The sequence below is a fragment of the Falco rusticolus genome, chromosome 8 (assembly GCF_015220075.1).
Source record: "Falco rusticolus isolate bFalRus1 chromosome 8, bFalRus1.pri, whole genome shotgun sequence".
NCBI classification, from domain to species: Eukaryota; Metazoa; Chordata; class Aves; order Falconiformes; family Falconidae; genus Falco; species Falco rusticolus.
In genome coordinates, this window is record NC_051194.1 from 11,057,190 (window position 1) to 11,083,199 (window position 26,010).

General features: G+C 46.4%; 2 protein-coding genes across 2 annotated transcripts in view; both read right to left on the bottom strand.

Moving 5' to 3' along the window:
* Nucleotides 1-7,727, bottom strand: part of NSG2 (neuronal vesicle trafficking associated 2) — a 37,836-nt gene extending 30,109 nt beyond the window's left edge. Inside the window, exons 1-2 of the mRNA XM_037398476.1 lie at nucleotides 7,534-7,727; nucleotides 7,005-7,155 (exon numbers count right to left, since the gene is read on the bottom strand). Of these exons, the coding sequence (XP_037254373.1) occupies nucleotides 7,005-7,133 (129 nt within the window). The 5' untranslated portion in view covers nucleotides 7,134-7,155; nucleotides 7,534-7,727. The remainder of the gene's footprint in view (nucleotides 1-7,004; nucleotides 7,156-7,533) is intronic.
* An 11,197-nt stretch (nucleotides 7,728-18,924) lies between these two features.
* On the bottom strand, nucleotides 18,925-25,310 carry C8H5orf47 (chromosome 8 C5orf47 homolog). Its single transcript, XM_037397452.1, has 5 exons — nucleotides 24,845-25,310; nucleotides 23,126-23,214; nucleotides 21,579-21,681; nucleotides 19,328-19,377; nucleotides 18,925-18,951 (listed from the first exon to the last, which is right to left on the bottom strand). The coding sequence occupies exons 1-5, from the start codon at nucleotides 25,308-25,310 to the stop codon at nucleotides 18,925-18,927; spliced, it is 735 nt and encodes a 244-aa protein (XP_037253349.1).
* Nucleotides 25,311-26,010: the final 700 nt, after the last annotated feature.

Consider the following 26,010-nt stretch of genomic DNA (forward strand, 5'->3'; position numbering starts at 1 on the left):
GACCCCCAGTCCTGGCGCCAGATCTGCTCTGGCTGAGTTGGTTTCTATGCTTATGTGCTGCAAGCCAGGGCTTGGCTAAAATTCACCACCTGCTCCCACACCAAATTCTCCAGTGACCTACCAGCTCTAATCCTCACACATAGCCAGCTTCAAAGAGCAAACGAGATGTTCACGTTGCCAAAGTAGCTGAAGTTAAAATACTTAGCAGTAGAAGAGTACAGGAAAAGAGATGGAAAAATCATGTTTCAGGGCTTAAAACAATCTCTTCCTTTGCGGGCTTAGGATGAAACATTGATAGACATGAGCAGGTCCATGCCTACTGCAGCATCTCCTGTACCTTCTGCTGACTCTTGCACTGACTACTACTGCTAATACCAGGACACGCTGGACTGATTGGATCAGTAATCTCAGATTACCTGGCAATCACTGTGCTGCCAATTCCCAGATCTTTAAACAATCAGGTCTTTAAAAAATTTCCTAAATAATTATGACTATGTCCCATCCCATGGGAGAGGCAGCTATGCTTCCAAATATACAGGATGGACACATCTCAGCAGGCACACCTCCCAGAGATTAATATTAAAATTGGCATTTGGGATGTATGTAATGGTAGTCCCCATGGCATCCTAGTCACTATCTGAACACATAAAACACCTAAAATATCAAGCAGAAAAAAGAAGGGGGGGGGGGGGGGAAGAAAGAAAGTTTAAGCAAAGGATACCCTGAGAACAAATCCATAGTCAATAGAGAAAGCCACAGTCAGTAGAAACACTGCTTTTTCTCCCCTGTATCAGCTCATCTAATGGGTGTTGTGCTGGAAATGAGTTTCACAGAGGGTGGTAGAAAAAAAGTGGTCTCCTGAATCAGTGCCAGGAGGATATTCCAGGCATAAGGAACATCACAAAAGGACAAAGACAGCAAATGTAATCAGCCCTGACATCACCGATGAAAGGCAGCACAAAATGCAAAGGCTGCACTGGGAGCTGAAAGCAGCTCAGAAGGGAAAGACATAGTTTGCAAGCACAAAGGGAGCTTGGAAATTATTCAGCTAAGTCCCCCTACAAATCCCTAGGTGACCATAACCATCAGGAACCCACAGGAGGCTGAGAATGGGTGACAAAAATTTATTTCAGTAGGTTCAGCCAGGAGAAGGTATAGCAAAGCAGGAAAAAGAATCAATCACTCTGCTGTAGTGATGGTAAATTGGCCAGGGTAAATTAGCAGAGCTCCATTGATTTCATCTAAACTACACTGATTTATACTGGTCAAGAATTCTGCCCAGTCTTACTTTCGAGACCAGTAACTGCTATGTGGGGTTCACTTCACGGTCTTGCTAAAATAACTACCACCTGCAGCAACGGGCTTTCATGTTAGGAGAAAGACTTGATTACAACAGGCTTAGCCAAGCATCCGTACCCTAACACACTTCTCTTGTGTCCATTTCTGCTGTTTCTGCAGAACGCAGCTCTAAGAAGTGCAGTGCAGACATAACAGGGTTTAAGAGAGGCAACGGAGGTCACAAAAACGGGCACGCGGTGGCTTTAAACCACCTAAGCAGTGCAGTTAAGGAGAGACATGTCTGCACAGGCTGTACAAATCCCGAGATTTTCTACAGTGAAGATCTGCAGCAGCAACACGTTATCTGTATGCAAGCGAGGCAGTTGAACGCTACCCCAGGTGTCTGCGAAGGCTGCGAGCACATGCCTGGATTGCAGTGCAGCCCTGCACGAGCGGATCGCCGGCGAGCAGAGGTCTTCGGTGCCAGGGGAAGGCTAGCCCAACAGCAGCCATGTCCAAAGAAGAGGAGCTTCTTTGAACTGCCAAGAGCCTGAAGTGGGGCTGTCCAAAACATGCAAACAAAACCAAAAAGGTTACCCTGAAACCCTGCGCTGCCACAGTGTGTGTTGCTGCAAATATTTATTACAGCTTAATGAGCAGAGGCGATGTTTACATTCAAATACACACCTAGAGGACAAATGGATTTGCGCAGCGTGGGAGGAGGACAATGTCACAGGAGAGGAAGGCTCAGACTTTGGTATTTGTGGGGATTAGGCAGAGTATCCCAAGTGGAGAAAAGAAAGGATGGAGAAAGGCAAGACAGCCTGCCCATTCCTTCATATTCTCAGTACTCCCTTTTTATTCCCTTCCTTTCTTTGATTCATGCTTTATTTCCCTTCGCATCCTCCTCCTGCCTTTTACTCTTCCTTCTTTCAACTGCCACTATTACTAGCCCTGCCCCATCTCTCCTTTTGCCATTTGCTCCATCCCACCCAATTCAGCAGCAGCTGCACAGCAGCACAGACGCCTGCCTCTGGCTGCATCAGGAGCCCCACAGGCAGTGGCAGGGAAGGCTGAGCTGCCTCTGGCCCCACCACACGTAGCAGCACCCCGAAATCAGCTCCATGCTGCCCCGATGGCGTGTGCCTTCAGGCTGGCTAGAGCTGCCATGTGCTGCTGGGCTTCGCCGAGGGCAGACTGACATCAGTATTTCAAGACAGAGTTGCAAGTAGTCCCCCAGGTACAAAAGCACTCATCCAGCATACTATTAATTATGCCTGCTCAGCTGGCCAGGACAAAACATTATTTTCTGTAAAACCAATAGGGACAGGCTGTGAACACAAGGGACCCCCCTGATTTTCAGGAACTCCTGATTACTCTGTGTGAATGCGTGGCCTCGGCCACTCAGAGAGGGGTGCCACTGAGGAGGGCAAGTGGCAGGAGGATGGGATGGGAAAAGCATCTGAAGAGAGCACTTACATCTATTTTTTTTCTTTCTTGGGCTGGATGGTAGGAATTTGTCACTAGAGAAATTATTTCTCAAGCCTCCAGATGCATTCAAAATAAAGAACAATGGGCCACATGATAAGCCTTCTGCAGCCTTCACCACAAAAGAGATGCCGGATGTTTTTTTCAGCCCTGACAATAGCGTTCATGCACTTTTGTGTTATGTAAAATTGGGATTTTTACTGCCAGAACAGAGGCATTTCCTGCTGGATTATACTGAAGTGAGCCTATGAGACCAAGGGGTCCCCAGTTGTTGATCTCATTTAAAATTTCAGTGAAACAGTATGGTCCCTGAAAAGCCGCGTATCTTTTAGCATTATCATTGCAGAGACATGTAACAATTACAGGCAAAGCTTTGTCTATACCTAGGAAAACAAGTGAAGAGCTAGCATTTTTCCCTTTGGTCCTAAAAGAAAAAAAGACTTTTTTTTTTTCTCTCTCTTTTCTTTTTGAATAAGAAGAAATTAAATTCAGAGACTTAAAAAGCCAGGTCAGGAGCTTGTCACCAGTGATGGCTATTATTCCTGTTACATAGATGGATTTCAGCAAAAAGGCCACGCAGAAATGATTTAAGAGCATCTGTCTCTGCCTTCTGCAAATGTGCCACCCCAGCAAGAGAACAGGGGGCAAGGGAAATGCTTGAAGATAGTCAATAAATACAAATACTCAGCACGCTTAGCACCCTGAGGGAGAAATTACTGTCCCAGGTACATTTCTCCCCTTGCAGCCATACAACTGCTGACAGAACGAGGAGAATGCTGATGCTGCAGGAGGAACAGCACAGGTCTTAGGAGGAGACATCCTCATTTGGTGGAAAAGGAAACAGTCAGTCCAGTGGCCAATAATTTTTAGAAAAGGTTACCAAATTCCAGCCTCCTGAATTCCTGCCTGCATTTTTTCAACAGCGTCAAGGTGGAAGTCGGAGGGAGCTGCTAAGCTCACAGTGCTTTAGAAAACAAGCCTGTTAGGAAAGCATCTCCAAAAGGACGGACAGTAAGTTTAAGCACGCCTTTAGGAAAGCGCTTCCCCCTATCACCCCCCACATGATTTCTTATCATCAAGGAGCAATCTGAAAAGAGACGGGTTTCAGGGATTACATCACATGAGCAAAAGCCTCATTTTTATATTCTTTCACTGTATCCTCTCTCTGAAAGGGGCGCCAGACACAGCAAACACTTCGAAAGAGATGAAGCTACGGTGAAACAGCTACAGAGGTTAATGCTGAGAGTCACTTCAAGTGACTCTCAAGTGATCCAGTGACAAAAATATCCTTCAAATGAAGAATCAGGTATTTAAAGCCCTTAAAACATGATTTTTCAGTCTGTAGATTCCATAGGCTTCATGGGGTGCTTTTAGGGAGCTGCAAAGGGAAGTATACTGACAAACAAAAGGTTTCTCTTCAACAGGCAGGCAGGCGGCTAAGACTTAATTAGAAAAAGCCTACCAATTAAGACAGCTTGCAAACCTTTGCCATGCAATATACATAGACCAGGCGAAGGCATTCTGGCACACTGGCAGTAGCAGCACTTGGGTTGCCCAGCACAGTATACTCTTGGATTGCTAGCCAGAGCTGGTACTGCTCCTCCTTTACCAGGCAGACTGAAGCTAGAGCAAGCACACAGCCCCAGGCTGCAGCCAAACCTCCTTGCTCTGGTTTTCATGCACCCTGGACTGCCCTAGACCCAAGGTTAGACCCAGGCTGACAGCCAAGTTTCTTAAATGACGATACCCTCTCACGGAGAAGAGAAGCCCAGAAAAGGGAGTATTTAGCAGGGTTTTTTTCCCTAGATCTCACTCACAGGAAAATGCCAGGGCACACCAGCTCTTTGTTGCAGTGGCAAAGGCGATGTGATCAGCAGCTGGTGGGCGGGCAGGGAGCAGGGCCGGGAGCATTGCCTCCCTGTCGTTAAAAGTGAGCGGCAATGGGTTTGCATTTAAGAAAACAAGCAAGCAAAGTCCTTCTGAGCTGTTGGCACGCAGACCCCAACACCAAAGATGGTTTGGCTCTGGTTGTTCATGCAGCATCCCACGCAAGAGGCACAGAAAGAGCCTTGGCTTATGTTCTCACTCTCCCAAGCTAAAAATCAACTGCTGCCAGGTTTTAGGAATAGATGGAAAAAAAGTCAAATCGATTTTAGGTCAGCTTTTTTTTCAACCTTGTCTCCCGACTGCAAGGCAAGTCCAAACAACAGACTCTGAAAGACTTGAAATCCATGTCTGCTCTTCCTCAGGCTCACAGACTGACTGAATTCAGTAGAAGTTTCGCTTTCCTAAGTAGAAACCTGAAGTTTCCCCCTATCACTTAGCCTTTGCCCAAGCTTTTCACCTGAGGCTCAACTCGTTATTAGACACTCTTTAAATAGACCCTCTGCCCTAGGGTGAACTCACCCCAGCAGAATCTGTTCTACAAAAAGCAAAGGAAACAGATTGTGAATTATTTTGCTTTTACCATAAATAACCGCTCCTTCTTGTGAATGGGTCTCCATTTGCTGTTAACTCCAGGCCTACTGCACACAGGAGCTGAACCACAGCCTGCAGAAATCAATACCATTGACTCTAATGAGTTCTGAATCACGCTTAGCACTCCTGGAGATACATCCCACTCTTCCAGCAAAGAAAAATATGGATGTCAGTAGATGCATTGACAGTAATGTATGCTAATGAAGGTAATGTAACCTAACAACATGTGAATTATTGATGTAGGCATGTTTAAACAGAAAAATCAGCAAGGAATCACACCAGACCAATACACTCCACTGTTTGTTCACCAACAGGCAATTGGAACGTGGTGGTTGTTAGAACACTCATTACCACTTTATTAGCTTGAATGGATTTTTGTTGGGTTATCCATGTCTCACCTGATACGTGAGTCCTTTCACATCGTGTGACACTGCGTGATCTCAATGAGCCTTTGTACTAGCACCAAATAAGCTACTTTTACACATCTATGGTTTCCTCTGAGCTTTTCAGATGTTTGTGATAAATCGTACTGCTTTGCCTGAATTATTTTGCTCAATCTTATTTATCGGTCATAGATAAGGGCTGGTTTAGCTCTTCATTCACAACAATTCATGTAAGTGTAACTCTCCTGAAATGCAGCAAAGTTGCTCCTGATTGTCATGAGGCACACAGAGAACAAAACTAGCTCCTTTGTCTGGCACAGCTCTGGTCCCCAGGATGTCAAGGCAGTTGACACAGCTCTATCATAAAATAAATACAGTTTGTCTATCTAGACAGTTTTGTCATATCCATCATCATGTTCTCCTAATGTATTTAGAGAAAAAACGTTTTGTACTACAGTAAACACAGGATATATATTCAATAATCATCAGTGTAAATTTTACTATTATTCCATTAGCCTGTGAGATGTAATCATTCTGTCTGTACTTATGGGTGAGTTGGCTCCATCTCTGTGGTATCTGGGAACTACATTGCAGACAGGCTTTGTTTTTGTAAGGACTGTTGGGGCATACAGATTTTTACAGTCTCATCATGTCCTCACCAGGTTACATTGATATGCATCATCACCCCATCGATATAGACAAAAGATTTCCTAGTACATACTGCATCGAAAAAATCCCAACCACCGAACCGCAGGCGATTGCCGATGCACGTTATCTGGGCATTTTGGTGCTGCATCCAGGTCTGAGAGGGCTGAGTGGGAAGGGGATAAAGCTGTCCCCGGGCTGGAGCCAACTGGGGGGAGCAAGCCCTGGATTGCTCCATCACCACCCTACGCACGAGGGAACTCTGCCACTCTCTCCAGAGAGATCAGCATCCCCAGTGCCCAAATAAGCTTTGCAAAGCCATAGGGAGAAAAACAAACGTTAACTGGCTTAATAATTAAAATTAAACTCGGAAGAGTTACCATGTTACTCTCAATGCAGGCAATTAATCTTACTGATAATAAGGCATTGTAAACTGCTCCTCAGTTTCTCCAGTGCCTGCAAGAGGAACGCACTAAGCTTTTCCCAGTTGTATTTCTGGAGGGATATTTGGGGTTTTTTTTTGAGGAGGGAAGGAGTCAGGGGGCAGTTGCGTGCTTATTGCCCGCGTTAAAACAGATAAACACGCTACGAGAGATAAGCCCTTTTATTTATCGACCAGCCACTACGCCACAGCTCATATCATCGGAGACCAGCAAGACCCCAAGGCGGTGAGAGCCAAGGGGCATGTACGTGTGCGCAGCCATGCCGGAGCAGCGCCTGATCCCGTTTTACCTTTTCCGGAGCCGGGAACTGCAGGTGATTTACTTCCAAAGGCGTGATCAAAGGAACCGTCTGAAAACCATCTTCGGTGGATGGTGGTTTGTTGTTCTTGTCGTTCAAATTACTCCCCAGCTTCACCATCCTCGGACCTTGCTTTCCAGACCTACAGCCAGCGAGAGGGTCAGCGTCAGGCGGGTGGCGGGAAGGGGACGGTTGCCGCGTGCCCGGCCCTGACGCCTGGCTGCCCCCCGCCCGGCAGGGTGCCTGCACGGACACCCCGCAGCACCCCCAGCGCCCCGCGCCACCCGTGGCACCGCCACCGCCAGCCGCCGCGGTGCAGCCCCTGGGGGGATTTTGATTTGACACCCCGCCCTCCCATTTATGTGCAGCCCCCACCCCGGGTGCCGAAAGGGGGGGTTGGGGTCCATCCTCCCGCCTGCCCGGGGGCGGCGGGGCTGGGGGGGGGGGAAGCTGGGGAGAGCGGGGGTGCGGGCTTACCCCCCCCCCCGCGCCCCGCCCGCGCCGCCGAGCCCCTACTTACTGCAAACCACGCGGTCACCGGCGGCGGCTGGGCCCGGGCGCGGCGGGGGGTGGCGCGGCGGCGGGGGCAGGTTCCCGCTGAGGCCCGTGCGCGGCGCGGGGCGCGGGGAGCGGTGCTGAAGGGACAGCGCTGCGCCCTGCGCTCGGTGCGGCTCCGCAAGCGCGACTGAGGGCGGGCGCGGGCGGGCGGCTCCCCCCGCCCCCCCCCCAACCCCCCCCTCCCGCCACCGCCCGCTCGCCGCGCGCGCGCCCGCCCCGCGCGGCCTCGGGCACCCCCTGGCGTCCCCGCCGCGCACGGCCGCGCGCCCCGGCGGGCGGTGGCGCCCCCTGCAGGTCGCGAGTGGCGCTGGCGGGGGCGGGGCGGCGCGGGGGGGCTGCGGCGGGGGGGGAGGGGGGGGCGGGGCTATGAGGGCACCGCGCCGCTGCGCACGGGGACGGGTGCAGCCGGGGAGGGCGGGGGGCGCAGGGCGCGGGTGCCGCAGCGGGGTCAAGTGCGCACCCCACTGTCCCTCCCAATGCCCCTGGCAGCGCCCCTCACCCCACTGCCCCCCCGCCCGCATTGCCCCGGAGGTGCCACTCACCCCACTGCCCCCCCCCACATTGCCCCTGGCAGCGCCCCTCACCCCATTGCCCCCCCCCCCCACATTGCCCCTTGCAATGCCACTCACCCCACTGCCCCCCCCCACATTGCCCCTGGCAGCGCCCCTCACCCCATTGCCCCCCCCCCCCACATTGCCCCTGGCAGCGCCCCTCACCCCATTGCCCCCCCCCCTTGCCCCTGGCAGTGCCCCTCAGCAGCACGCTGTGCTCGGTCAGTCCCTGCTCCCCACAGCCCGGCTGGCTGGGAACAACCCCCGGCCCTGCTCGGCTTTGCCCAGGATTCACCTCCCGTTTGCAGAAGCGGGGCCGGTAACGCATCACCGCCACGGCAGCGCTGCCGTAGCCTGCCCGCCAACGCCGGCCCACCCGCCAGCACCCCCGAAACCACCAGCACCCCCAAAACCACCAGCACCTCCGAAATCACCAGCACCCCCGAAACCGCCAGCCCCTGCGGGATGGGGCCAAAGCACTTTGCTTGGAGACAGAGATACTTTGGGACGACTTTAGCCTGATTTGTTTATAAATATAGAATTTGCCTCCAGAGCTTGCAACTTGGCATCTTTTAGAAGACCTAAATATACTCCTGAAAGGCATGAACTGTTTCCGTAATAAAGCCTTTTAGAACTCACTTGTGAAAATTCCTTTAAGGCCGTGCTTTGGCGGGGCGAGGGAGAGCTGGCTGCAGCGCTCAGGGCTTGCTGCAGCGCGGTGGGTCAGAGGCAGGCAGAGGTGTGGCAGCTACAACTCACTTACTACTGACATACCTTACACGGCCCATTAAAGAACCTGTTTCCAACAGCTTCGCCGGTTTTTAACGCCTGGGTTGGAATTTTCCGTATCACATTTCTGCACAAGGCTAAACTTCTATGGTAAATTTCATCCAAGAGTTCTTCTGGTTTTAAGAATAAGGTTCTACCATATGTAAAGTTTAACTTGGAATAACTCTTGCTCAGAGTGTTAAAAATTGTTGGCGGGTAGCTTTTGGATGTTCTCAGATTTATCTGCAACAAATCAGTCGCATCATAAGGTTTGGGGAGTTCATACTCAGGGAATTCTGGAAAAAAAATCTTAAGCTCAGTAGCAGAGATCCTCTCAGATCCCCTCCATCAGAGGCACATTCAGCCCAAGACTGAGCAAGATTCTCACTGTAGCTATCACTCCAGGCTGCTGCAGACTAGACCAGGAACAGATACCCACAAAGCAAGCTGGCAGGTTGCATCCCACAGACATGGGGATGCACTATAGATCTGAAGAAGCACATAAAAACACTCAATGAAGATTATTGATTACATTGCTACAATAAAATGTTCTAATATTGCAGTGACACCAGAAATCAACCATTAATGTCCATCTGGGCTAGGATCTGTGCAAATATATAGCAAGTTATAAACCCTGCAAAGTCTTTTTCTCATGCTCTTCACAGAGGCGAATGTCACTGTGACAGTTTGGCTCAGGATGATAATTAGGACCTTCAAAATGTGGAGGCTGTAAGAAAATCCCAAAGCACATATTTTACAAAGGATGACAGAAGCCCAGCCTTGTCCCAGACACTGCCCATCCTCCAGACCCTGAGCCAAAGCCCTCTGACCCTAGAGGGGCACTGGACCAGGCTCCTGCCCAAGCCTTTTGTATCATTCATGTGCAGCATCAGTGAGGCTGGCAGGAACCTCTGGAGGCTGTCCAGTGCTCTCCTCCTTCTCAAAGCAGGGACAGCAAGAGCAGGTTGCTCAGGGTCATTTCCAGTTGGGCTTTGACTATATCCAAGGATGGAGACAGCACAAATGCTCTGGGAAACCTGTTCCAGTGTTCAGCCACCCTCACAGCAGAAGCATTTTTCTTCTGTTTAAATGAAATTTCCTGTGTTTCAGTTTGGGCCCATTGTCCCTTGTCCTGTCATTAGGCACAACTGGGAAGAGACTGGCTCTGGGCCCACTGAACCTTCTCTGGGCTGAACAATCCCGACTCTGTCCGCCTCTCCCCACGTGGCAGATGCTCCAAGCAAGCAAGTACAATTGCAGCAACTCTTTCCTCAACTTTCAATATATTACGGATTATATCATCTAAAGTGATTTGATGACTTAAGAGATTCACAGCCTCTACAGCTATCTTCCACTGAATGCACACATTTGAACTAGTCTAGCTTCTCCATCAGCAAAATGGCTATTTTCAACTCAGGGACTAGGAGTTACTATTAGAAAATGCGAAGGAAACATCGCGTTGTAACTTCATAGAAATGGCATTGGGGTGGTCCGCCTGAATCTGGTAATCACCAAGGGACACGAGAGCACTTTGTTGAAAAAACAAAGTGATGTCTTTCATAGCTTGCAGATGCATTCTGTGATCAGAAAACCGAATTATTTTCATGCACGTCAACATTGGTAGCGAGTATCCTGCTAGCCAAAATAGTACCTTAGCAACACCTGGGCAGACCCTCTGACTTAAGAGATGCTTTAAGCAATGCTTCACACACACACTGATGCTAAATCTCCGAATCACTAGTGCAAACCCATGGAAAGTATGGTTATACAATGAAAAATAAGGTTATCTGCTTGCTCGGCATATCTACTCACCAGAACGCACTGATATGCTCGCAGAGCTTAATATATTAACTTTTTTTTGGTTATACTTGAATACCCTTCAGAGTAACATAGCTAAGGGGCAATGAGGTGAATCCTATTTTTTGTGCATCGCTACCACCGTAAAACACCTTTCACGTAGCTGCCAATCTACTGATAACTAAGCAGGGCTAACTCCTCTGGAGATATTTTATATAACCCAGAGAACGCAGCTGAACTTCGCGAGCACTCGGGCACTGGCAGTTAGAGCCACTTTTTCACTAGAAGACTTTCAGTTGTGAGTACTAGCAGCAAGAACCTGCGATAAGCAAGCAGGTGCTGCTTTTACGTTAAGACTTTTCAGGGTAGAAGCACCTTTTAAGCAACACCTTTCAGTGGCACCATACGAGGATTTTGGCAGCGTGGTGGAGGGAGATGTGCAGACATATTGAATCTCCCAGAGCCCTCCTTGGCATCACATCCAGTAACTTCCATTTCCTCCATGAGACTGAACTAGCCCTGTAACTACTCGGGGTCAGTATGCCCCATTAAATTTGAAAATGCCTCTTTGCAAAATGCCTCTTTCACATACAAACAAACTACCAGGAGTAAATTTACATAGCCGGATGCTTTATGGAAAAAATAGATGCCTAAAGTTGCCAGCAGGATCCTGAACATGACCATTCTTTAGGGACGGCATTAAAGCAAACCCAACTGAGCATGAGAAATCAAAGAGTAAGATACCGATTTTCTTATGGCGCAAATACAGTCCCTGGCATTTCCACCCACACAGAGCAGCTCAGCCATGGTCAATAAGACAAAGCAGCAACATGAGCAACATAAGACTCCAGAGGAATAAACAAATTATTTTTTCTGTCAACAAAAATATATGCCTCTCTTCATTCATTTAATGTTTTCCATGATATATAAATGTATCAGGTTTGCATGGTGAGGGTTTGGTAGCGGGGGGGCTGCAGGGGTGGCTTCTGCAAGAAGGTGCCAGAAGGTTCCTCCATTCCCGATGGAGCCAGTGCCAGCCGGCTCCCAGCCGGACCCAACATTGGCCGTGGCCGAGCCCATCGGCGATGGGGCAGTGCCTCTGGGGCAGCGTGTTTATGAAGGGGTGAAACCCCTGTGCGATGGCAGCTGGAGAGAGGAGGGAGCTACGTGGGAGCAACAGCCCTGAGGGCACCAGCTCGGGGCAGGGGGGCAGGGGGGCTCCAGGGGCCGAGCAGGGGCTCCCCGGCAGCCCGGGGAAGGCCATGGCCAGGCAGGCTGTGGCCCCAGCCCACGGAGCACAGAGGGGAGCCGGTCCCCCCGCAGCCTGGGGACCCCGCGCCGGGGCAGGGTGTGAGGACCCTCCCCTGCAGGGCAGGGGCGGCTGTGAGGGACCGACCCCAGCCCTATTCCCCATCCCCTGCGCCACCCGGGGAGTGGGAACAGAAACCGGGAGTGGGGTTGAAGGGAGAGGTGGGGGGAAGGTGTTTTTAAGGTTTGGGTTTATTTCCCATTACCCTACTCTGGTTTGATAGGTAATAAATTAAAAAAATCTCCCCAAGCCGAGTGCGTTCTGCCCATGATGGTCATTGCTCAGTGCTCTCCCCGTCCTCATCTCCACCCACGAGCATTCTGTTATATTTTCTCTTCCCCAGTCCACTTGAGGAGGGCAGTGATGGAGTGGCTTTGGTGGCCACCTGACCTCCAGCCAGGGTCAACCCACCACAGTTATTTTCTATTTTCAGTTAAACAAATCAGAGCAGAATTTCTGTTTTCATTGTCAGTTTACACTGAAGATTACTGGCCATAGTTAAGAGGCATAATATTTGTAATAGGGCTTGGGTATAACATTTCACTGTATTGTAAATTCTGCAACTTGTAAACAGAATGTCAGTCACAGAGTAGTTCAACCTCTACCCACTTCATGCCTGAACATATAAATCAACTTCTCTGCAGTGTTGATGAATATTGTTTTACTTATTTGGTCCTTGATTTGTGAAATTCTTATACTCATTTTTTGTCTTCATAAAATAAATTTCCTGCACACTATGCATTTCCTAGGAAATCACCCACCTCAGATTCTTCTGCCAAAAGATCACATTTGTTTCTCAAGTAGTTGTGTTAATTCATTTCAAAATTAGTCTCATACAGCAATGAAAACTAGTACAAAAGTGCAGGAGACAGCTTAAGCCAAACCCAGCCCTGAACTGAGTCCTATGACTTAAAAAATACATACAGCCAGAATTCAGATCTATGTTTCCCTGGAGAAAACACCATGACGTGGACGGAAAGTAACATTTAGACAGAGCACATCAACATGGGAAGGAATCTCACCACAACCTCCAAGTAAACCCCAGATACGGGACTATCGCCATTAAATGCTTGCCTGGCGGAACTTCAGACCTGTAGAAGTTATAAAGGGACGAGTCTCTGTTCCCTGCTCATGCTCCAAACTGCTCGCCACGGCTCAAGCCCTGATGTTTCGCTCGGTCTAGGACAACAGAGTCAAGCGAGGAGGGTTTTTAAGTTCTTTTCCTTGGGAGAACCTTCCACAGACGAATTAGCACCACAGTCAAGAATTTTGACCCTCTATGTAGTTGAAGGAATTTAAAATACCAAGGGGTCTAAAAAGTGATCATGTACATTCTAAACTGGGGTTAACTGCTTGCAGTCATTGCTGTGGAGGAGCTCATCCGTTACACAGAATTACATCGGCGCCACTGACTTCCTGTCACACACACATTAGGAACAAGAAAATAAGCATACAGCAGAACAAGGGAGGAAAAAAGCCACCTAAATTTATTATTCATTTCAAAATACAAGAGATTGCAAAGATCCTGGAAGAGAAGGAGCATTTGTCAGCGCCTTAGTGAACCTTCCTGCACAGCTCTCCTAATTTGCCTCCATTGCTTGCCCATGCAGGAATGCCGGGTGTGCAATAACTTCCACACATTCACAGCATGAAAGTATTCTTGGCATAATCTCTGGGAGACTACACCATCATCCATCCGCTCCGTACATACAGCACAAGAGACACAATATAGCCCATTCTAAGAGGTGCCACAGTCAATGGGAGGTGAAAGTACTCAGCATCTTCCCGGAGGTATTCAACCTCTCTCAGGATCAAGGCATGCTCCTTTTCTCCTTAGGGGCCTCCATATCTTTTGCTTCTAACAAAAAGAAACTGCAGCTACACACATTGATTTTCACTACCCACAAGGCAGGCAGAAACTTTCAAACATGAATTTTTCTGCATCAGATCAGATGGCCGCGATGCTGTCACTAACAAGCGAGCAAATTCCTGTGATATTTATTTAAAATTCACTGCGGTGTTAATATGCTTCAATAAATTTTTGCTCTATTCCTCTAAAAGTAAGCTCCCACTTAAGCCATATTTTGCCCTGCTACTTCAATTTGCTGGAAAGCTTGTAAAGTTAAATCCATCAAAGTATGGCTGCTTTGGCTTTTTATGCAAATTCCTCTCATGATAGTTATGTAAGTGCTTATGCAATGAAAATATACATAATACACAAACCTGCCCATGTCACTGAGAATTATTTACAAGAGCCATAAATCAAAATTACATCCTGTCTTGTTTTATATTTAAGGACCTATTGTACATACAAAATGTCACATGTGCCCAAAATTTGCTTTCAGTCACTTCCCCCAAAAAATCCCTCAGAATTGAACTGCCTGCTGAAGGCTATTCTTTAGTCAGAGTCCATGCAAAATTGTGTTAGAAGCTGTGAAGTTAAAACATGCACATTGACTACCAGAGCGGGCCCTAAAGACACAGACATTTACTGGATGTAAATGTTCAGTGGAGACAAAGGTCACCTTATCCTTTCCCAAAATCTGATCATGTTAGAAACTCCACATCCCGCTCTCAAGTTTTGCTCCAGCGCTGAAATGTTTCCATGGAAGGAATTAGCAATGAAACGTTATTAAGCTTGGTGATTGATTACATTGTAACGGCCAAGTTACGATAACCTCACAGGCCACGGGACTGCAGAACCTCTGCTGTTAGGGCAGAGGACTGATTCATCACACCACCGGAGCAGATGGGGCACGAGCAGAAGAGCTGCCTGGCAAGCCAAGCCTCCAGCGTGCAGGAAATGAGGTTTTATCTGAATTGGTGGCTCTGGTCCAAATCAAGCAGTAAACAAACTCTTTTGAAAATGCCCACAAACTGGAAATTCCCAGAAAGGTCACTTCAGAAACATCAAAACACTTCCAAAACACATTTCCCAAGTTCCCAAGCCGGCAGCTGATCCGTGACATAGTCTCTGGCAATAGCTGCAGCATCTGCAAACGCCAGCTCCACACAGTAGCTGTGGGAGCTCCCAAGACCCTCCGGCTCCACCACAGCCTCGATGCTGAGGACTACCCCAGGAAGCCTGCCCAAAGTCACAGCTCCACACCAGGGAGTGCAGGAGCTCCGGCAGTCCTGCTTCAGCCAAACCTCTTAGCACTTCCAGACATGGAAATCAAAGTGGAGTTCACGCTCCCAGGCCTTCCCTGCTTTTTTACAGCAGGTTGGACGTGGTAGCCCAAGACCACCAGCTGGAATTTCAAGCCCCCAAGCCCTGGATGGTCCTTGGTGCCATTGGACAGACTATGCCAAGAGAGGAGAGGCTGCATTGCCTGGGCTGATCTGCCAAGAAGTGCTCCAGGAACCAGGGGAGCTCAGTTTGGCAAGAACTCACCAAATGGGATGACTTCAATTGAAACATTTCAGGCCCAGCAGATGTGCTATTTCGAGCTAAACTTTGTTTTATCAATACATCTCTAACTAGCATGGAATAACAATATAAAAACCAATGACCTTACTCTCTATTGTTTCCTTCATACAGTGTCATTTGTACTTATGAAACTCAGTACAAAAGAGCACTTATTCCCACCAGCTTTAAGATCTCGAGACAAGTGGCTGACACTATTATTTACGGATAACAAGAATGCAGCAGCAATGCCTTAAGCTACTCTGTGTGCCCTGGCTGCTCCCTCCCATCTCTGTGCTGCAAGGTGCCTCCTCAGATCCCTTGGCAACTGTTCACAGGGCTGAGATGAAAAATTTTCAAACTTATAGAACAAGCTAGAGGGTTTTTTCTGTGTAGAAAGGTAAATTATGTACTGAGAACAAGGTAAAGCGAAGACCAAGCGTGACCTCTATATTTGCACATCTGCTTCGGTTCACACTCCAAGTGAGATTTGTTATTAAAAACTTCAGGTAACTGATATGCATTTTGAACAATATGAAAGAACAACATTGCTTCCCAGGAACCACAGCAGGATGGTACGGCACTTGCTTTTGGTTCTGCAGTGATGATTAAGGACTTCAGAGGAGGATCAGCTGTTTTCTGAATCTCAAGTATACGATCTAATGCTCTGAGGTTCCCTTATTTATTTATGGCTCCTTTTAACATAGAGTGTTTAAATAAAGCTTTTCCTGTGTAAACCAACCCTTTTTTTTAACTTGTGGAAAATGTTACTTACTTGGACCATCTAAGCCTATTTTAATGCAATACTACAATTACTTTCTCTTTTGCAATTTACACTTAAAACAGTCATCTGAAATAAAAAGAAGAATGTATTACTACAGGAGTCCGAGCGGATGGTAGTGGTGTACGTGTCAGCTGGTCTTGTTTGCTTACCTTGAGCTCAGTTCTTCTCCAGACTCGTTATTCAGCAGTTTAACTGCTCTGACTACCCTTGTTCATAGCAGTACCTTTGAAATCTGGTCACTACAGCAGAAAGCTAGGCTTCCTCACCCAGAGTTGGAAACTGAACCTGAATCATATGTCTTTTTGCCCCACTGCATCAGCTGTTCTGGTCCAAAGTGATTTTAAATGTAAGAGCCCTTTCAAAGCACTGCCAACTGAACAGTCTGCTCTGTTCATAGATCCCAACCAATTAATTAAGTCACCACCACCACAGGGTTTCTGAGGAGGGGGCTGCTGTCTCTTACTTGCTGTTTCCCACATGTTGCAGGCTGAGTTGGAGACTGCTGCTCACCAGCCTCTGCTCTGGTGAGACCTGCATTCTGGAGTGAGCTGGAAGCAAGGTGAAAGCAGAACAGCGGCGTGTCGGGCAAGGGCTAAGTCAAGCAGGCAAGATTTGCTGGGATTAATAAGGAAGGCAGCAGTTACTTCTTTTGCTTGATGAGCAGGTTGTTAACAAGTATAAAACCATACGGCAAGGTGGATGCTGCATAGGCCCTCCCCTCAGATCACACCTGGGTGAAAACAAAGCAGCACAGCACGTTAAGTCCAGGTTACTCTGACTCCCCGCAAAATCTAGCAAAGCCGTTGTATTTTTCCCTAAAGGCTTGTTATAATATTAGATCTGTAATTCCCCCCTCCAAGCAATTTCACAACACTGGGCAAGGCTGGGGCTAGACTATTGCACCGCACTGGTCTCTGAACACACGAAGGAGAAGCTGGTACTCGTCCATTCCCGCATGTGTACCAATAACAGATCAAATCTGTTTTACAGGGCCTGAGTCTTCCCTTGCACCTTCTGGTCATTTATGCACACAAAGTGGCTGCAGCAAGCAGGTAAAACGCTATGAAGATCACCCTGGCAGCTACTGACAGCCAACCTGCATGGACTTTCCAGACTGTAAAATGTATATGTATAGGAATGATCTAGGGCCATATTTCATAATTTCTTTCTTTCAAAATTATTTAGCACTATCCCACAGACAAAGGTCTATATTTATCCAAAGAACTTCCACAAGTTGGCTGAAGTTCATTCAGAGATTTAGATCAATGCGTCTCATCTATCCTGTAAAAGTAGCCATTACACATCTGGAAGAAAAACTTGGTTTCCAGGGCCCTTTAAGTCTGTGCCAGTAAAGGTGCTAACTACAGCTGTAGTTTACAAGAAAAGAAACATTAGAGTAACAACTCTACAATTTAAATCCAGGATTATAAACTAAATGCCCACTATGCAAACATTTCATTGACAGAACTGTGGGAACAGGGAGATCATGTCATTTAGTACAAAAACAAACAAAAAAATCCAACAAAAAACCCCAAACATGTGACTCCAAACTTGTATTATGAAAATACCAAAGAACTATGACATTTTTGCTCTCCCAGAAAAATGATCACATCTTGACTGAGTACTTTGCTTTCTCACTTCCTCTTCCAAGCTGAAATGTCAACTATTTTAAGTAAAATCAGAATATTACTCAACCACATATCAGAAAAGAACCTCGATGCCAGAGCTGTCATCAAAAAGGCACATTCCAGTTACACACTTGCAGTTTTACTATTAAGAAAACAAGAGATGAAACCCCTACACATGCTTTGCTGCTTAACAACACAATCACTAGCATGTTAGTAAAGCTCAGCACTGATACTCCAGTCATTATATCTGCAAACAGTAAGACACTATGCAGTGAGAAAACAAATCTTTTATTGAAACCAAGGATGTCTAATTGTGACAGGTGAATGCTTTACCTACAGAGATTAAATCCATATACATACTGGTTTTATGCAGTCTTCATGTTCTATTTACACAATTTGCTTGCTTAAAAGGGTTTAACAGTCAATCAAGGGTTCAAGTATGAAATTCCACAACAGAAGAAAATTACATCGTGTTATTGAAGTCAGCTAGATAAACAATGCCTTCTGATTATGATGATATCATTATGTGCTTCACGATGAACAGAAACGACAGAAAACATTCACCTGGTTTCATATTCAAAATACTTGCTGAGATTCATGTATAAATGGATGAATGAACAGAAGGGTAATTGTGTATTATTTTAATATAATAAAGTCAAATTTATTCGAATCAGTAAGAAAAAAATGGTTCTTTCTATCTTGTGTGGAGTTCTGCCTTACTGCATTTGTGTTTGTTTATGATTCTGACAAGCTACCAAAAAAAAGATATAAATACAGAGTCAACGCTAAATGTGTATCTCTATTCTTTTGCAAGCAAAGTGTCACAATATTATGCTCATTAAAAAGCTTTCAAAGCCTAATAGCTAAGTGAAACACTAGACCTAATGACTTGAAATAAATATCTTGCAACCGAGCTGTTTAAGCCACCATAAAAACAAACCTCTTAAACACCAGAAGTGCACACAAGCCAAACCAACAACAGAGGACCTGTGTTCACTGAAATCACTTGCAGTCTTGCCCCTGACTTCAGTAAGAACTCTCACTACTCAAAATAAAAACTCTCACTACTTTTGTCTTTCCTTTAGGATTGAATCTTCTTTTATTGGCTTGCTATACCCAGCCAAAGATGGACTCCTCCTAGAGAAAAAAAGATGACAAAAGTGATACGTTCCCTTTAATATAAAAAAAGTCAGATACGAAGCATGACAAAGACTTTATTCAGATTCTTCAGATTTTACTTTAGACCATCACAGGATTTAGCTCAATGAAAAGGCAGAATCTACCTCTCAGCCTTGGCAATGCACACAGCCCTTCCAGCTGAGGACAGAGCTGTTCTGCTTCCCAAACTTGACTGAAATCTTGAAAAACATTTAAGCCCAATGTCATTAATACTGAAGTATAAAACCAGTGCTTATTAACAACATTGATCAATATCAGTGCATCTTTTTATTATGATTCTTTTGATTATTTTCTCATTTCAGCTTGCTTGGCAATTAATGGACTACATACATACCCTGTCCAGGTAGGATACCTCATCCTGTGAACTCTGGTTCATATCATTGCCTGTGGGAGAATATTATGTCATCATTTTCAGTCATGCTGAATCTAATCTTAATTACAACATTCCAAGGAGTAAATAGGTAGCATTAGAAATCAAGTAGATTTTTGTTCTCCCAAGAAAAATATTTATAGAGGCAATAAAATACAGCATTAATTTTCTAGCTTTATTAATCTAGTTTTTTAAAAAAAGATAAAAATTAACCCAGTTTATTCAGATTTGTTGATCCATATCTAAATGTCTGCTAGAATTATTCTATTTGCTTCTTGTTTAATGAAAAATTCAGATCAATAGAAACTTATCTCCTGGATTTGAAGTTGTATAAAATCTGCTAATTAGAAAGAAGGTATTAGAATTGATGGTTTTCACATAAATAGGGCTTAATAGTAGATTCTCAATTAAAGCTCATGAAAAGTGAGGTACAATTACAATTAAGGGTAGAGTAAGTGTTGGGGGAGGGAGGGGCTGGTTAGTTTGGGTTTGGGTTTTTAAATCACTGGAAATTGTATACAAAGATAATGTTCTCCCTCCAGATGACAAAAAGAAATGCGTAGCTGAAAAGGGAATGGGCCCTGTCCATAGATACAAGCCTGACAAAGCAGCACATTGCATATCCATAACAAACAGAAAAGCTGATTAGCAGTCATTATGTTATGGTGGTAAATCCACCTAGGAGATCGTATAGCAGCCGACTTCGGGGGTTTTGTTTTACAGTAACTTGAAATTTTGGAGATAATCTCTTGTTAAAGATTTCTTCTCCTTTTTCCTTGCCTCTTGTTCTCCTTTTTCTTGAAAGCAAGCAAACAAAAATCCTGGAAGACTTTATTATTTCCTTCAGTGTCCTAGACACACATGTGTATGTCCTACATACACACATATATGCCCACTGTTCCAGTTGACCCTGAGATTTACTGGCCCTGCCTGGGGAGAGGCGGACAGCTTCCCGACTTGCAGTGTGTCTGGAGTGCTTATGGTTGGACTTGATGATCCTAATAGCCTTTTTCCAACCTAAATGATTCCATGACAGAGGCCAATGGGATCTTGATTGGTATAAAAAATATGAATAGCACATAATTAATAAGCAGCATCTCGTAATATCAGAATTAATCAGGAAATTGTTTTAAAGCAAACAGAAGTGCTTTTCCACATAATGCAGAATATTTGCAGAATAATTGCAGAATATATTATTGCAGCATATTTTGGAATTTCTTCTACTGTTCCAGTAACATCCCCTGTAGGTCGCAGGGGACATTCATTGGGGTAGACAGATTTCTGTTTTGAACCTGAATAGCACTTCTGTTCTCGTGAAGAAAATCTTTGAGGGAGTGTTTTGTGGTCACGTATGTGGAAATCTAATCAGTATTCAACATACAACATTTTACAAAAATAAGATACTGGCAACAATGGGCATTCATTTTGGCATATACTCTAACATGCCTACATGTGGAAAACTTCCATCAACACAAATGTAAGCTAGGCATAAGTGGTGTAGGTGAATATGCCATTTTTTAACTTGCCTGGTAACTCTTCATGGATTAGTATATTATTTTCCCTAAAAACTCATCAGACTGTGAAGTTGGAAATTCCAATTACATTTGAAAGCATACACTGTATTATCTTAAATTGCGCAGCAACTACAATGTGTCTAATTGAAATTGGCGCAATGCAGAGCACCAGTTTTAATTCCTGAGTCATTTTCCAGTAATGAAATAGCTGTATTCAGGGCACAGTGTGAGAACATGTTTGAGGGTTACGTTAACTTGTACTACAGCTACCTTTGGGGAACATCTATTCATTGTCTGTATGACACCAACCACTATTTTTCCTATGTGAAAAAATATATTATTATTCCTACAAGTACTGCCTTAGACTAACCTGTGAATAATAGCTTAATTACATATTTCACATGTTCAGAAAAACTTGCAGGTATTTTCTGTTCATGTCTTTAATGTTAGACTGCAGCAAACACTTCTGCCGTCCTTCCCCCAAATGAATACATATAAGACCCTCAATGGCACACAAAGTTTTTTTCAAATATGGCTATAAGTGTCTAAAGTATGCAATGAATTCCATAATTTGTGAGTTCTAAAACCTACTACCCAAAGCAAACCGCTAAATGGGCCTTAAACCTAGGGATCTTATGTCAAAGCACTTGCATCAATTTGTTTTTTCTAGTACAACAAAACATTACCAGTTCATTGACTACCTTCTCCACTGAACTGACTGCAGGTTAAGAGTCGACTTCTGAACTTTTCATTTTCTTCAAGCATTCTTGAAATTACTTTCCAGACCTTAAGCCAGACTTTGGACTGAAAGGTAAAATTGAACTTTCTCAGTGAAGCATATAAAAAGTTTGCATTAAAACACCTATAGGGCAGAACTTTGAATTCTTCAGCATGATTAGGAAGTCCAACTGTTTTTTTGCTGAGGACTGAGATGGGGGAGGTGTGGAGGAGGGAAATATATGTGGGATATACTGGAAAAATCACCTCTAAAAATAAAAAAAACATAAATTACTCCACAATTTTCCACATGAAATATCCTCCTCCTTTCTTGCCTGGAGCTCTTGTTTATCCAGGACTAGTAAAGTGACCTTCTAGACAAGAAGAGCTTATGGAAACGGTGTGAGAGCCATCAGACTCTCTTCAAAGTCATCCAAAATGGGGGGAATAACATTGCTTATTTTTCCAGGAGCAAAAACTATCCCATGTAATCCCTCAACAGCAGCATGCTCAGATTCCAGAACAGCAACAGCCTTGCCTATTTCATATAAAATCCATATTAATCTATTTTGTAGATGTTGATGACCTTTATTTTAGAGGCACAAAGCTCCATATATAGTGGGCACGTTTCAGATATGTGCACTGAACACATTAAATAGGAACTGTTGACAAAGACATTCAGAGAGGCAGCCAAACAAATATAAATGCCTCTTAACATGCTAACATGGCTTTTGCTGGACCCCATCTGTGAAAATAGTTTAAATCTAAAGATAATTCTTTTCTCATGGGCATTTATTGCTAAAACATAATACATTTTCCTGATTCTTTTTGAAGACTGTTGAATGTACTAGAGGAGTAACATTATAGTATGCTATTAGCTGTTCCTCTGAAGTCATTAGTATTTTGCTGGTTTTAAATCAAGCATCTGTGACATGACTATATTGTAGTCTAGCTGATTACTTGTACATCACACATTACAAAATCTCATAATGAGTTATTGGTTTAATAAATGTGCCTTTTAAAATTTCAAGCATTTGTTGAACTACTGAACAGGAACAGAAATACGTTTGTGAAACAGAAAGTAATTTCATATTGCTACTAGTCTGGTGCTAATACCTCGGATTCTTGCCTTCGCTTATTTGTAACCTGTAGGATTTCTTTGCTTAAAACATAAGAGGAAGAGGAGCTGCGGAGCTTTTCCCTGCTGGGTGTGCACCAGCAAGGTGTGCAGCACCCTGGCCCCAATCCAGCAAAGCATTTCAGTACAGGCTTTTAAGTCAACAGCATACTCTCATTCTTCAAGGTAAGCACATACTTAAGTGCTTTATTGAATGAGAGCCAGAATTTTAAAGACTCCACAGAGGGAAAATAATACCATTTTTCTTTTCTGTAAGTAAGGTTTTCAGTAACAAATTCAGTACCAATTCAATCTTTTAATCTCCCTCATGCTCTCACATAGACATACACCGAACAAGCAGGAAGCAATTTTCTCAAATGCAAAGGCAGCTCATTCAGTTCCCACATTTTATACCTTTTGCTTCTTCCGTTTAATTACTTTATCACTATTTCTTGAAGGGAAGGGAAAGTCAAAGGTGTCAGCCTTAGCCTCTCGAAGGTCAGCTAGGAAGAGAATTTAGAAAGCATATTCTGAGTGTCTACAATATACTCCTGAGGAAGCTGTAGATCTGCCAGAGGGATACTTATTTCTGATCCCAGCAGGTCACAGGTTATCACCCCGTACATCATGCTATCGCCTTACTTATTTTCTCCATTATAACCATGGGGCAAGTGGGTGTCTCTCAAACTCCACAGAACAGAGCTCAAAACCGTACAGCAACAAAAAATTAACACAACAGGCTTCTGGACAACACAGGCTAGTTTTTCATTCCCTCTTTTTCCCCTTGCTATGGCAATTGTCTGAGCTCAATTAGAAAGTGACTGGACTGAGGCAAGAAACCAGACACATCACCTCTGCTAGCACTAAAAAAAAACAGAAGCAAGAAGGGCAGGGCTGATCTTGTGGACTCAAGACACACACAGCCGCGAGGAAGGACTCGAGTGAGTTCCAAGCAGGGTGAGGATGGCAGCTTTCCAAGGAGCTGCTGGGCAGGCAGGGCACGGCATGAGCTCCAAGCAGGGTGAGGATGGCAGCTTTCCGAGGAGCTGCTGGGCAGGCAGGGCACGGCATGAGCTGAGAGGAAGGGTGACCCATGTGGGGATGCTGAATGTGGTCACAGACGTGGGCTCGTTCCTTGCTGCAGCAGGGCTTCAGGCAAACCAGCATCCTCCAGGCCACCCCAGCCCCGCCACCAGATCGCCAAGGCAGCCACGCTTTGGGAGCAAGGCTTTGAGTGACCGATAGTCACAGGCTGCCTCCGAGGCACAGGTTGGCATCAACGAGACAATAACCCGGCAGAACCAGTGCTTTTAATTAGACTAATGTAACATTTCACTTTGTCATCTTTGGGAAAATGGCTTTCAGGAGGAGACAAAAATACAAGAAAATGAAAACATCTCAAAAGCAGCAAGTTAGTAAAATTCAGGACCACCCTCTCTGTGTCACCCATCGTTTCCAGCTCACACCCCGGCTTCTTCTCCAGAAGCCAGGTCATGTTCTCCATTTTCACTCCATTTCACCCTGCGCAGCAGAGCTATGTTTCACAACAGATCACAGTGGAAAACTGCCTAATCTTTTTTGTGTGCTTTTATAGAAAAAGACACCCACGCCCATGCCCATCCTAACTTTCTTTGACCCTAGCCAAAAAGAAAGAAAATTAAAGCAACATCTTCAAGCTGTCACAGCGATGAGGCAGCCAGCAGCGCAGGAATCTCCTGAGAAGAGGCAGGAATGACCCAGAAGTTTGGCACATAGCAGAGCAGCCCTGTCGGACACAGCTTGGTTTTGGCCTTATCTACCACAGGGCAGGACGGGGACGGCTGCGCCGGTGGCAGCCACCTCACCATACGGGGTGGCAGTGCTGCAGCTCAACACTGTAAGAGTTTGGGGCAAAAACATTAAATTTTTCACTCTCGTTAACACCGTGTTCCACCTCCTGCCTAAATACCCAGTCCAACTATACCAGGCATGTTAAAAAAAATAAATATTGTGCCACCTTCCCGCCTCAGCGTGCGCAGTCTGGTTGAGAGGGAAGCATCACACGCACTGCAGGGAAATGGCTTCCCGCCAGAGGAGGGGACATGGCGGAGGCTCAGCCTGGCGCTCTCCCTGCCCAGGCTCAGCCACACTTACCGTGATGGTGGCTGACAGGCTTCCCGGCACCGCCGCTCCCCACCGCCTGCGGACCACGGCCACGGTGGGCCTGGTCCCCTGGGCCCAGGGTCCCCCTCAGCCCCCCGGCCTGCCCCGCGGGGCTCGGCTGGCAGCGCAGGGCCTCGTCCCAGCCGCCCTCAGCCTGCCGGCGGCCCCCGCCATAGCGGACCACAGAGCCGCAGCGGTGGGAGCCGAAGCTGTTGCTATAAAGGAGCCGCAGGCGCGTCCTCCCCCGGCTGGGGCCGGCAGCCATGGGTGGCGGGGCAGGAGGGCGGCCAGGCCCTGCTGTGGCAGGGTGACAAGTGGTGGCAGGGGCTGGGGGGGCCGGCGTCCTGGCTGCCACGCTGAGGGGGGACACAGCGCCCGTGGCCCCTTCCTTGGGGTAGGCCTGGCCGGGGGGTTCCGCAGAGCTGCCCTCGCGCCTCGTCCTGTGTGATGGTGCCATTTCGGTGCCCCAGCTGGACGGTGCAAAAAGGAGGAACCACTGAGCGGGGGGAAGGACGAGCCTCGCGTGGCACAGAGCGGCCCCGTGCCACCCCGTCCCACTGCAGCCTGCCCCCGAGGCTGCTGTCAGCCAGCCTTCGTTAGGGTTCAGCACAAAGCAAGCTGCCTGCACTCATCTATCGATATATTTCCTGCAAGTTATGGATAAAGTGACCTAGGGGACTCCAGGCTGAAGGCTGCGATGTCTTGTTTGTCTCTGCCACCACGCACTGCGGAGGAATGAGCGGCACCCGTGATGTGGGTCCTCCTGTGGTTCCTGCAGCCATAAGGAGCGGTCACAGCGGGCAGCCTGCCCACCGTGTGCCCGCCGGGCTCCAGTCACCTGCTCAACAGCACTGGTGGAACATGAAATACCTGTTGCCATTTTGTCCTTCAGGCAGGCGTACCCGTGCATTGCACGACACCAGGGGGACACCCCTAGCAGCCCCCCACGGGGGTGCCCTGCAGAGGCGTGCCCCGCTGCAGTATGTTTATACCACACGGCCAGCGACAAGCAGGATTGCTCAAACCACTCCGGAGCACAAATCCCATTGATTTTTGCTTTGGGACAGAAATAACGTCTCTGTGTTGCTTCCCAGAGTGTCAGCAGCTCAGAGGAGGGAAAGCATTACGAATAGAAAGAAAAAATTCCACGGAAAGAT

What these genes read in the sequence shown, in the direction of transcription:
- C8H5orf47 (XM_037397452.1), bottom strand. Translation starts at nt 25,310, where the DNA reads ATGGCACCATCACACAGGACGAGGCGCGAGGGCAGCTCTGCGGAACCC. An exon ending in TTAAACGGAAGAAGCAAAAG is followed by an intron (nt 21,682 to 23,125) that starts GTATAAAATGTG and finishes TTTACCTTTCAG; the next exon opens with TCCAAAGTCTGGCTTAAGGT. An exon ending in CAGTCAGTTCAGTGGAGAAG is followed by an intron (nt 19,378 to 21,578) that starts GTAGTCAATGAA and finishes ATTCTCCCACAG; the next exon opens with GCAATGATATGAACCAGAGT.